Below are 13,051 nucleotides of genomic sequence, written 5' to 3' on the forward strand. Positions count from 1 at the left end.
GACAGACAACTGGATAACATAAAAAGTTCAAGAACTGATCTAGCAGAATTGACGGTGTCATTATGCTTAAAACTACAGTATTAGTCCAGCAGGATGGGGTAAACTACAGAAAAGACGAGGTGAACGGGGGGAGACCTCTTTGGAATGAAGAGCACCGAAACCGGTCCTTACTCCCAACCTGAATGAAAACAGTTATGCTGGACAAAGATTAGCCAGCGAAGGGGTTAAACAAAGCCAGAGTAGGGCTGATGTGGGATTCACAAACCTGCATAAGAAAGTTCTGAGGTGGGAAAGAATACCCCATTCATCTCAATTTCTGTAAAGTAAGATAGCATTTAGGTCTGTTGCAAGTAAAGCACTACATGGAACTACTCGTATTGTTCCCTGCATCTTGTCTCATTTTAGTGCATCAGTGGCTAATTCTTATAGAGTGTCACTATTTTTATAGCTGTTGTGATTTCACATGTCATTTTTGCTCTTTTTACATCTTGTCTTTTTTTTATCTGTCAAAGATTTTGACTCAGCTACCTGGTACATAATTGTTAAATCTCGCTAAACCTTAAATGGTGAGCTGATTTAAGTCTTGATATTCTTGAAATTCTCCTGTATGAAAATCTGAGTTGTATTAGGAAGCTCACACACACCTTTCTAGGACATTTTAATGCATTATGTAGTCATTCTCAGTATATTTCTGTTGCACAGCTGGAAGGATAACCAAAATGACTTTTTGTTATCCTTGACTTTTGTCACCAGCCTAAGCTCCATCTCCGCTTTGGCTCTCCTCACTGCTACCCTGCAGGCTCGAGCCAAGCAGGTGAACTCCTCCTTTGTGACTGCCCCCTGCTTCCACAGCCTACAGGCCTCTTTTCCTCACCAGGCTCTCCTGGATTTCCGTGCTCAGTCAAGAGGGTTTCTTTGCTTTTTTGCCCCCCTTTATGTGGACTGGGATAGTCTTTTTTTGTGCCTGCAGAGTTACTCCCTTGAGAAACACCACCCTTCCTGGACTACCATTTGTGCAAGGCTATTACCAGTCAGTCCTTGCTTAACTAATTTCCTGAGTTTACCAAAGTTGGCCTTCTTGAAGTCCAGCAGTTCTGCCCTCCTAGTTATCTTCCCCACCTTTTCCTATTACTTAATGTCAAAAGTTGTTCCCCGTTTCTCTCTATGTGCCTCTTTTTCTTTCCCCATCTCTCCCCTCCACCTCATGCTCTGTCTTATCTCCTTCTCACATGTGCACATGCTCTTTCTCTCTCGGGCTCTCCTTTTCTAGCTGTCTTGTTCTCTCCCTATTTCTTTCTGTTCATCTGCTTTGAAAATGAGGCTAAAATGGAACTAGTAAGTGTGGCCTTTGGCACATATCTGCCAGGACTTGAAATGGATAATCAAAAGGCATGTGGCGAAAGAGCTCAATGTGTTAGGAGGGACAGCAAAGAAAAGTAGACTGAGGCAGTCCCTCCTGAATGGAACTGTTGATAAAAAGGTCAAACTGGAACATCCTTATCTGCCTTATCCAAGGTAAATTGTAAATTACTTTCCACTGCTGTCTTCCCCCACACAGACTCAAAATGTACATCTATAAAATAAAAGGGAATTTCATAAATTAAGGGAAAAGTATATTTTAGGCACTTTCAAACCACAGATATTTACATTCTTTCCAAAGGCAGCATTAGTAATAGATGTCTAAGACGACGGAAGGTCCAAGATTAGATTATCTCCCTGAGATCAGATGTGAATCACAAGTTAATCTTATTTGCTGGTATTTCTACTTTCTTTATTCTTTCTTTTTCTCCTGGAGAATTAGGTTTCTAACTTCAGATCAGTCTATCTTCCCTGAAGGCATGAAAGTCCCACTGCCAGGGCCAGGTAGGGTGACCTGTGGATGTGGTTGTAGAAACCTTCATTTTGGGAGGTTTGTTTGTATTTTGTGAACTGACCACTGTAGTGGCCCCTCAGATGGTGCCGTATCCCACCCTCAGTGCTTGCATGAATGGTCTCATCTTACACAAGTGACAAACCACCAGCTGCCTTTCACAGAAAAGGTGGCTACAAACTCAGTGCAGAGGAGCCAGGCTCTGGCAGCGGGCAGCCAATTGACCCAGCTAGAAATGGCCTGTGAAGGACTTGAGCTTCAAATTAAGCTCCACAAACCACACTTCTCCATCATGACATTTTGATTTGAAAGCTTGTCTTAGTGACAGCGCTGCTGCTGCCACAGCTGTGCCAAAAGAGTTATAGCCCCTTATCAGAGGGTCATTATATGACCACAAAGGCAGTTTTCTGTGGGCTACACCAAGGGTTCAACCTTTTTCTGCCCAAGGACTGGCTTGGCTTACCAGCTCTGCCCACACAGCCTTGGGTGCAGCAGATGGGTCTCAGTGGCATGTAGCCCTGGGGCCCCACTCACCCGAGCCTCATCCACCCACCTGTAGTACCACCCCACCCTGCCCCTGCCCCTGCCCCTTCCTTGAGACTCACCTTAGCCCTGGGGGGCTGAGGTGGCTCCTGGCCAGGCCAGGCCAGGCTGGGCAGACCCCCTGAAACCTGCTGTGGACACTTGATTGAGAACTGCTGGGCTACACCACCTCTTCTAGTGGTAGAGCTATGTCCAGAGCTGGTTGGGTGGATGGTTCTAGCAAGTGTATATTGATTAAACAGCAAGATCCTTTTTACACAGAGACACTGCAAGCAATTTTTGCTCCTGGGAAAGCTGGGCTGGCAGCAGGGTCTGGGTTGGCGATGGCAGCTGGGTTGGTGGTACAACTGCTGTTTCTGCACCTCCTCTAAATAGGTGCCTGGAGCTGGTGCCCTGCTTACCCGCCCTAGGTATGCTACTATTACATCACTAACCAGCAAGGATGGGCCAGCAACACTTTGTAGTGCAAGCTAGATCTGAAGGTCTGTCTCTGTGGGAAGACTTTTATCTGAAAGTGAGAGAGATTGTGATGCAATTGGGTTTAAGTGCTGGGTGTGCATCTGATGGGTGTTGAACACCCATGAATGTGGGTTAGTATTCTACCATGTATTTGGGATTAAGAGCTGCTTTGTGTAGGAGAATGTGTCCCAAAGGCTGAGTTTGCTGCTGTTTGCAGGTTTGAGTATGTGATATCATGAGATGATGTGAGATATGAGCATGTACTTTCCATGAGGGGGAGTGTATGTACCTCTGCATGTATATTCTTCATTATACAAATGATACAGGGGTCCTTTGTAAAGCACTTTGAGATCAATGGTAAAGAAAATATCAGAGCCATTACACATATCAACAAATGCAAAGACCCTTATGGGGCAGTACTTGGGGTTCAAGGGCAATCATGCCATGCTCTTACATGCAAACGCACACAGTGTTTTATGTACTGACAAAGTATGGTCATGCCTTTAAGTGTAAGCAGCATGTGATGATTACAGCTACATAGCTGTGACAGTTTGGAGGCAGGTGTGTGCAAAAGGCTCCTCCACCTTTGTCCTGTCTGGGCACAAAACTTTCCAAAGCATAATTAAGCTGACTCTCTTCTTTCATGGCAGATTATCAAGTAGCAGCTGAATTGCCAGCTCAGTTGATAATCTCAAAAACAAGACAGCCCTTGTGTTTTTCATCATTGCTGTGAAGTGTTGATTTTTCTGAACTTGGTTCTAGCTGTGCAACTTTCAGAGGGGATAGAATGCAAAATAGTTGCCTGTGATGTATTTGCCTTAGTCTGTTTAATTTCTGACATCAAGCTTATATGCAATTTTAATGAGGGTTTTATTTTTCCCTTCTATTCCATAGAGCTGATTACTTACTGTGTGTTCTTTTGTTGTGGTTTTTTTAGAAAATATCGAATGGAGAAGTTGGATGCTTGTATCAGCTGAAGAGAGTGTTTCCCAAGTCCTATAGCCTTCAGTGAAAGAGAAGAAAAACCCAAGAAGATCATGTTCCTGTTGGGTGTGTAACTACAGGAAATAGTGAAGGAGCTCTGTTTGTCAACAGGAAACTGGTATAAATGACTGTGTCATACAGTATACTTCACACACAGAAGTGCCTGTGGGACTGGTGATAAAGCACTTGATCAGAGTGAGGTTTCCCTACTGTGGCAATGTTGGCTGGAGTTTAATAAATTATTCTTCTGCACAGGCTTGGACTCTGTAAAATGTATCTGATTGGCTAAAGATGACAAACCCTTTATTTTCTTTTTGTACCTCCCTACGGTAGAGATCTGAGGTAGCTAACAAGAAACAGGGTACGTCGTCATACTCCCACCATCTGCTTAGCAATTAAGTGCCCTTCAGAACCCAGACAGTTTTGAGGTGCCTCGGTTATTGTTCACTGTGCTGCAGATATGGACTCTGAGCTTCTCTGGCACTTTCTCACATTGGCCTGGTCAACCTCACCATGCTAGTACATGGGAATAAAGACTTCCTTGCGGATGTAGTTTACATCATCCTGGAACTGGTCATTGCTGTGCTGGCCATCTTGGGGAATGTCCTGGTCTGCTGGGCCGTCTATCTGAATAGCAACCTCCAGAATGTCACCAACTACTTTGTGGTGTCCTTAGCTGCAGCCGACATTGCAGTGGGTGTGCTGGCCATCCCCTTTGCCATCACCATCAGCACTGGCTTCTGTGCCTTCTTCTATGGATGCCTCTTCATTGCCTGCTTTGTCCTGGTTTTGACTCAGAGTTCCATCTTCAGCCTCCTGGCTATTGCCATTGACAGGATCATTGCTATCCGGATACCCCTCAGGTAAGCACTGGGATCATTGGTGTGGGAGAAATTGTTAATAGAATGGGCATTTCTAGAGTTTCCTAGAAACTGCAACTGAGAAGGAAAGCACGGAGGAACGGTGGCATTTGCACTGTAATCTGAAAATGCTTTTTAGGCCTCCCCAGCTGCTGGCTTGTCTTGTCATTGCATTTCTGTTTCTTGTTCTTTGTCCCCATACAGTATGTGCCCATGGCATTACAAGAACATTGCCTAGGAGCTTGAGTTCCATATTTAGAGACTTTCATGTCTTACCCTTAATGATTTGTGTTCCAAGTTGAAGTAAATAGTGCCAGCAAGATCACTGTGGGAAAGCTTGAGCTGAAGGAGGGTGTTCTGGAGGAAAGGGTCAGGTGCCAGGGGGGTGGGGTGGGCCCGCCACTAGCCCCACTCCTTCCTCTGGACTTGTCATAGCTCTGGTGGTCTGGGGTGGCTGCTTGGGTACATGGAAAAATATCGAGAGAATAGGGGCTTTAGTACATGGATGAACGGTCTTGAAGTGAGACTGGCTGTTGGGGAGTGCTGACGAGGAATCCATGGCCTTCCCAAAGAGGAGCTTTACTCCTACTCAGGTTAAGAAGGGCTTTTTGAAAAAGCGAGTGTTTGGAGGAGTGCCTCTCTCTTTAGAGAGGGAAATTAAGTGTTTTTGCCACCCAGCCCTGCCTACAGTAGTGACTCTAGCCTACCACTCCCTCACCCCAGTCCACTTAGGCTTCTGTACCCCAGGACTGTAAAAGCTTCCTGTGAAGATGAAGCCAGCAGTTCATGGAAGCAGCTGGAGGTTCACGGGAGAGGGTGAGAGCCCTTGAAGAGGTACATTCAGGCTAGGGACAGAAATTACATGTAAACTGGTATAAGTGAACAGAAACCAGTTCAGATCTGTAACACAACAGAAGTTCAATGCATATAAATCACTTTCAAAATGGATGAAATTGGTTTAAGATGAAACTGGATGGGTGTAGTATCAGACTTAACTGATTTAGGTTAAATCAGTTTATTGCACTTCTGTCCCCGACCTCAATCAGACTCAAGTTAACTCATAGTCCCTCAACATCCCAAGATGCTATGCATCTCCCCTGCATAGCCCCAGCCCCCAGAGTGGACAGGCTAGCCTTGGCCCAAGCTGTCTGCTCTAGCCAAGCAGGGAGACATTTTAGTGCACCCAAGGTTCTGGACTGGGCCGCTGCAGGCATGTGGCTGCATTTCCAGAATCAAAAGTGAAAGTCTTTTCACTTGCTTAAGTTATCAGTTCAATCTACACAGCCTAGGCCAGGGGTAAGGCAACGTTTCTTGGCCAGAGTACCGAAAAACACCACAATGGCTACCTTGGAAGGTGCCGGAGTGCCGGCATGCCAGAAAAACAAAATGAGGATGCCCTGCTTGTGCCCCTTGCCCCCCACTCAAAGCCCCCGCACCACAGGCTTACTGCCCCTTGCCCCCCACCCAAAATCCTTGCCCCTCAGCCTGGGCTCTGTGGCTGTCAGCAGCTACCTCGGCTCTGGGTAGGTGCTGGAGCTCGGGCTGCTCCCAGCAGGGCTTGCAGCATTCCAGCTGTCTGCTGGGAGCAGCCCGGTCTCCTGACCGGCAGCAGCTACCCAGAGCCAGGGCTGGCTGCAGCTGGGAGGCTCCAAACAGCTGTGTCAGGCTCCACAGTTCTGGCATCAGCTCTGTGCTGGCGGCAACTGCATGCACACCTCAGAGCGGACAGCGGGGCAGTGCAGCCCATCCCGAGGTGCCTGTGAAGTCGCCGCCAGCATGGAGCTGATGCCAGAGCTGCGGACCCTGGCGCAGCTGTTTGCAGCCTGCCCGCTGCCGCTGCCCAGAGCCCAGGCTGGCTCCAAACAGCTGCGCCGGACTCCAGAACCCTGCCATCACCTCTGTGCCAGGAGCAGAGGAGAGACCTGGGCTGCGCTGCCTTGGGCCCCTCCCCCATTGCCCGCTCTGACGCATGGGTGCATGCACCAGTACAGAGTTGATGCTGGGGCTCTGGAGCCCGGCGCAGCTGTTCAGAGCCTCCCGGCTGCAGTTGGCCCCGACTCTGGGTAGTTGCTGCCAGCCGGGAGCCCAGGCTGCTCCCAGCAAGCAGCTGGGACACTGCAAGCCCTGCTGGGAGCAGCCCAGGCTCCGTCGCTGGCAGCAGCTACCCAGGGCTGGCCATGGCGTGCCGAGCAAAATACCCTCATGTGCCATGCTCAGCACATGTGCCGGGGGTTGCCGACCCCTGGCCTAGACTAACCTCTGCATCTCCGAGCAAACTGACTGTTGGATAAAGTAAAACAAGTGCTGCCCATTTGCTGATTATTTTCTATTTCTGTCCAATCACAAGTAAGAATCTAAGGCCAAATTGACAAGAAATGTGCATCTCTAGCAGTCAGACCTGCAGCAGCCAGTTTATGGTTGATCCTTGCAGAAATACCAGGAGGGATGGGGAGGGTGAAAACCTGCCTTCTGTCCACATATGCAAGAGGTAGCTGTCATCCCTCAGGTCCTCCCCTCCTCATGTCCTCTTAGGCATTTGGTGCAACAGAGACAGGGTCATTTTCATACATACCACGCTCTGGCATGAGCCAACACAGGGAAGCATGCTGGATCCTCCTGCAGATGGGGAAGGAAATGTCTGCTGCTTGTTCTGCTCAGGGTTAGATGTGGCTGAAGAGTTTGAAACTGGCTTCTGGTTTCTTGCATACCTAAATCATGTACATGCTTGAGGGCTCCCCCTCTCCCCCTCCCCCACCAAATGCCTCCTCCACATCTGTGCATTAATCATTTGGCTGGACCTACATGATTCATCTGTGACTTTGTCACTTGTGAGAAGCAAGGCAGTCGGGAACTCTGGCTGATTAATAACACCTCTGGCCTAGAAATAAAGTTTCTAATTACCGTTGCGGTGATGCTATTTCCGCAGCAGACTCGTACAGATGCAGTACAGTTTTTCTGAAGGCTTTTCTATGTATAACTAATTCCATCTTTTATTAATTGGTTTCCAGGCATATACACAGTGTTACAGCCCACTATTTTAGATGCCATTCTGAGAATTGATTACATCACCATAAACCCTGTTACACTGAATTGTGCCCACATCAGGGAGTTGGACTAATCTAATGTTATGAGGATCTAAAAGAGCATAGGTAGATGTGGTACAAAAACTGTGTAGATCAGAGTCTCTCTCTAAAATAATGTTTCTTCTCAGAGCATGCAAATATTTCTCATTCATCTCAGATGAATGTTAACTCTGGAACCTTTTACTGACCATTTCCTTTTTCACATTGTAAAAGGATGAGCTGAATGGCAGGAAAAGCTTAAAACAAAAATTGGGGCATGTGCTGATTTAGTTGTTGTTTATGCTGGGTTTTTGAATTGCTGTGACTATTATAAGTGTTTATAGGGATCAGCAATACAGATAGAAGGCACCTTTATACAAGGATAATTACATAAAATGTATATTCCCCTCCTCCCCCCACCAGTAAAATGCAATTAGTATAAAAGGTTGTAAAATAAAGGGTCTTGAGTGTTCAATACATGTCCCTCCATCTGCTGTTTGCCTTTTATAGTTAGGAACATATGATATATCAAGTCTGTTTTACCTGAAAGAACCGGTATGTGACTAGACAACTCAAACCTGTTTTAGATCTTCAGTATGATGAGAGAGCCAAACCTGTAAGGCTAACCACGGACATTTGGGGAGGTGAAATTGGGTTAAGAATTGCCTGATTTAAACTTGCCTGATTTAAACCCAGTTGCCTGATTTAAACTTAGCTTGTCCTGGTGCCAACCTTACACTTGTGCAGAAGTTCCATGCACACAAACTGGCCTGAAAATTGCAGAACCCAGTTTAAGATAAACCTGGATCTGTGTAGTATTAGATTAATTCAATTTAGGTCAAACTGGTGCATGGAACTTCTACACACTTCACCCGTACAGCTCCGGGACTGGGAAAACCCAGTCATTGGCCCCAGCCCCAGGGATGCTCTTTTCATTCTCTCCATCTCCCCACATGGGTTTATTTTTTGTGTCCCCCTCCCTTCAACCCCCCACCAGCCAGCCCTTTCAAATCCCATCCCACAAGCCACTCTGGGTACAGCTGCTTTTATCAGTATTCGTCACTGCCAGAGCCAATCAAGTAAGTCTGGGGTGGTGGGAGGGATGGGGGTGGAGGTTCACTGGGGGGAGACACCCCACTTCTAGTGGGTCTTGCCTCCCTCCCTGCCATGGGTTATGCCTGCCCCCCTAACCCCATCCACAGTTCACACCTGCCCCCCTACTCCACCTCTGGGTTACACCTACCCCCATCTCCCAGAGGACCCCAAAACCGCTCCAGCCTGCTGGATCCTCAACCCCGTGGCTAGCCACCTCATCCCGACTTGCCTGATTTTGGGCAGCCATTTTGAACTGATTTAACCTCCCTCTAATGCCCCTGAATGTCTGTACTTAGCCTAAATGGACAACGGAAGTGGTATTAGACTAGTCAGAACTTTTTTGTTTAGCACTCAATTCACACAAACATTTAAAAAACAGTTGGAAGAAATACATTCCTTTTAAAAAATCAGTATCTTTACTCTAACCTGTAATAACTGAGAGTGCTTCCTCTAGTCCTTTGAAGGAAGAATACCACACAGTGAAGGAGACAAGATTAGATGTAGCTAGTATTCTGAGGTGTGTGTGTATATATGCCAGACTTGTATATACCGCCCCACCCCCAAAAACAAAAAAACCCAAAATACATAGCAAATTTTCAGGCCTTTCTGGCAAAATAACCAGGTATTTGAATTTAATTGAAAGGGTGCTCCACAGGTTTTTAAGAGACAGATGCTTGACTGCAATCCCAGATCTTGTAAAGGCTTGTCCATCCTACTGGAAGAGATAGACTGGAATATCTTTGAGGAAAAATCTTGCCTAAGGAAAGAATGATCTTCAGAAGGTAGGGAAAGAAAAGGTACCCTTGGGTATAGTTAAAAGAATTCAGGCTAAGCACTGTGCTTAAAAATATCCCATAATTTCTAAATTTTGTTTTCCAAAACAATCAATAGAGAACTGTGCAGAATTTGATGAATGCTTCCAGTGTTTTGTAATGGTCTGCTGATGCCACAAGGAATTAAGAGAGAGAGGACAGTCCATCAGGTTAGTTGCTAATATCAAATTCCAAAATTTAGCAGTGGTGCGTTCTTGAAGCAGAGAGAGACACAGGCTCTTGAATGGTCTGGGAAGAACAGTTGGCTGCATCTCTAAGATGGCAGGTATGCTGAGAGCATGCGCTCACTGGCATAATAAACCTGGGTGTTATAAATAAAACTGGCTGGGTATTCTTAGTTCCAGGGTGATGTGGCTGGCCAAGAACAGTTGGTGCTTTCCAAGCTCTTCGGGGCAGCATAAGCTCCAGAGGGCATAGTGCCCAGTGTGTGCGTCCGCGTGTTTGTTATAGAGGTATTCCCATGGAGAAATGGCAGGTAGTTAGGGTGCACTGAGAAGGGGAAGAGAAGAGGTTTTTTCCTGCAGCCAAATGGAAAAGTTCTCTCAAATTGCCACCTGCCTATATTGTCCCCCTGCGAAGGACAGTCACCTCAAGTAGGTGTCTTTCAGCTTCTGATCACATTCAGTCAATGGCAGTATCAGACAGAGCTGCAGACCTGTGGTCCCACTCTGAAGCAAAGCCAGGAGCTAACCAATGTGAAAGTAATTATGTGGCACTCTTTATTCGAGGGTCATCCTGCGCTTAGTAATCCTTTGTCTGGCTCATTGCTTGCCAGCCCTGAAGGGAGTATTCCTCAGAAACAGTCAAAGGGGCTGACCTTTTGAGTAGTATGATTTTATTTCTCTTTATTTAAAATTTCATTTTTGGTCCCCATTGCTATGGCACCTGGGGATGTGACAGCAGTGACTCCAGTCTTGGTGTAGCTTTTCAATTTGTAGAAGCTCTGGCTCAACTACTTGCTAGGTTACAGTTGCAAGGAGGTTAGTCACCTTCCCCAGGTCCTTCAGAGTTGTATAGACCTTGCTTGCGTGCAGTGGAGTCTCATGCGTCAGCTGTCTCTCAGCACTGGTCAATTCTAGGAGTGCAGTGCCTTGGGCATCAGTCATGTGCCCAGCAATCATTAACATGTGGTTTTGCACATGGGAACTGATTATGTGGACCAAAGGAGTAGTGCTTAGACACTACATTTACTGCTACCTGTCAGGAAGCACAGAGGGTTCAACCTTTAATGACCATATTGGCAGCCACCAGTGATTGGAGAAGGAGGATTTTTGATGGAGGATTTCATGAAATGGGGGTTAAGTTCCAGACTGAGGATACGAGAGATCTGGATACTGTGCCGCAGGATTTCTTATGCAGCCATAAGCTGTGTTTGTGCCTCTGCTCCATATCTGTAAAATGGGGACATCCTCCTTTTGTTTGTCTTGTGTATTTAGGTTGTAAGCTGTTTGAGGCAAGGACAACCTTATGTGTATTTTTAGTGTCTACCACATTGTGACCCTAATTGGGAATATTACAGCTTCATAATATAATAATTTGTAATAAGCCCCAAACTATGTAATGGCAAAGCTTTCTAGCCAACAAGTACCATACCAGTAGCCCTGTATCACAGAGAACTGACCAGAGAAAGTCTTAAGTGCAATCCCCAGTAGCCAACAGGATTTGGGAATCGGGGCTAAGGAGGGGACAGATGTGTAGGTAAGTTCATGAGTACAATTCCTTTGGAGCAGTGTGGTCTGAACCTGGGCTGGGGTCTGTTAAGGATTCTGCCAGTAACCAATCTTATAGTGTAACGAAAACTGTCCACCAATAAGAGGTGAGAAGACATTGTTTTTTGGGTGCCCCATTCCAGACACTTAAACCCTGGATCTTCAGAAGCGTTGGGGACTTGCAGTTCTGACCAACGCCACCCCAGTTCATGTGTGCTCAGCAGCTCAGGCCCATGGTGTCTCTAGCTGAGCCTCAGAAATTGAAGTGTCCCAAATGACCAGAAACTTTCTGAATGTTTTGGCCTTAATGTACTTGTCCAAAATAGGAACAATCTTACAGTTAACTACTTACTAGAGAATTGTACGGCCTAACTCCAAAACCTAGTGGAGATCCCTAAATGAGGTGCTATGGAAGGGCGCCCAGTTTTTAGGTTGATACTTGCTACCGCCTGCTGTGTCCTCTAGGACAGTGAAGCAAAGAGCCTGATTGGGTTAAAAACTAGTTCACAAGCCTTTAAATCCTCTTGCATGGGAATCCCCAGAGGGTAAGAACATGGAGGAAGGGGAGGAGTTTGTAAGCAGCTGTAATAAATGTATTTTTAGTGGGAGGGAAGGACATCTCCAGCCGTGGGATAACAGCTGTTCAATTTCAAAATTCCTCCCGACAGAGATGCAGCCAATTCTTGTTGCTTTTTTTTTAAAAGCTTCAAGTTCCTTCAGCAGATCTCTTGCTGCCTTGTTTTGATTTTAAATATAAGTTTTGAATCATAAGTTGTAGTTTGATTTGTGTCAGTGTGATCTGAATTGAAGAGCAACCCCCTTTTCCTCTCACATCCCCAATATAGAGTACGCTCAGCCGCTCTCAGAGGTTTAGATGAGCACTACAAGTTTCTAGAGAAACCCCTTCATCATCTCTCCAGAACCTGGGGGAGCGAGACTTTTCTCAGATCTGAGGGAAGAGCCAGAGGATGCTTCTTGTCCTCCCAGCCTCCTTTGTGTGTGTGTGTGGGGGGGGGATTGGCCTAAGTGATCTCTGGAGGTCCTGTCCAGCCCTACTTCTCTTAAGATTTTTCTATGATTCTCCCCCACTCTTCCACTTTTTCTGCTTTTTGAACTGTCATTTTAAAATGAACAAAAGGAATAACAGTCCGTATGTGCTGCTGGTGCCTCAATCCCCTTTCCATGGTCCTTCATCGGTGACTAAGAACATGTGCCAGGCCCCAGTTCTGCACTGTGGCTGGGAGAAGCAAGGCCCCTCCTCTGAGCTCACATGAAGAGCAGAGCGTGTGTGGGAAAAGCAAGCCCATGGAGAGAGAGTTGTCTTTGTTGTTTTTTTTAATGTTTGTTTGTTAAAGAAATGGAGATGGAGAAGCAGGGAGTGGGAATATGGGGCGACATGGGAGACATCTCACCATGATCAGATCACGCACACATGAGGTCAGGCACAGTGTGGGATCAGCGCTAGACAATGTGGGAACTCTGCTGTTCCTTTTCCGTGCGAAGTGCTACTTAGGAAAGGAAATTGTTTTGAAATATGAAACCATCCCTCTGCTTCACATTTCTGTGGGCAAAGCTAGTGCCACCAGCTCCGGACCTGCAGCTGCCTGCTAGTTCTCAGCAACCGGCTGGTATTTAG

At 46.4% G+C, this 13,051-nt stretch overlaps 1 protein-coding gene across 2 annotated transcripts in view; it reads left to right on the forward strand.

Annotated features, from left to right (window-relative positions):
• The window catches only part of ADORA2A (adenosine A2a receptor), a 39,221-nt gene that overhangs the window by 17,694 nt on the left and 8,476 nt on the right, over nt 1-13,051 (forward strand). For both annotated transcript variants that reach the window (XM_090063155.1, XM_090063154.1), the window contains one exon: nt 3,810-4,719. In XM_090063155.1, the coding sequence (XP_089919281.1) occupies nt 4,370-4,719 (350 nt within the window). In that variant the 5' untranslated portion in view covers nt 3,810-4,369. The remainder of the gene's footprint in view (nt 1-3,809; nt 4,720-13,051) is intronic.

The sequence above is a fragment of the Crocodylus siamensis genome, chromosome 9, assembly GCF_052110815.1.
Source record: "Crocodylus siamensis isolate JL-2025a chromosome 9, ASM5211081v1, whole genome shotgun sequence".
Classification (NCBI taxonomy): Eukaryota; Metazoa; Chordata; order Crocodylia; family Crocodylidae; genus Crocodylus; species Crocodylus siamensis.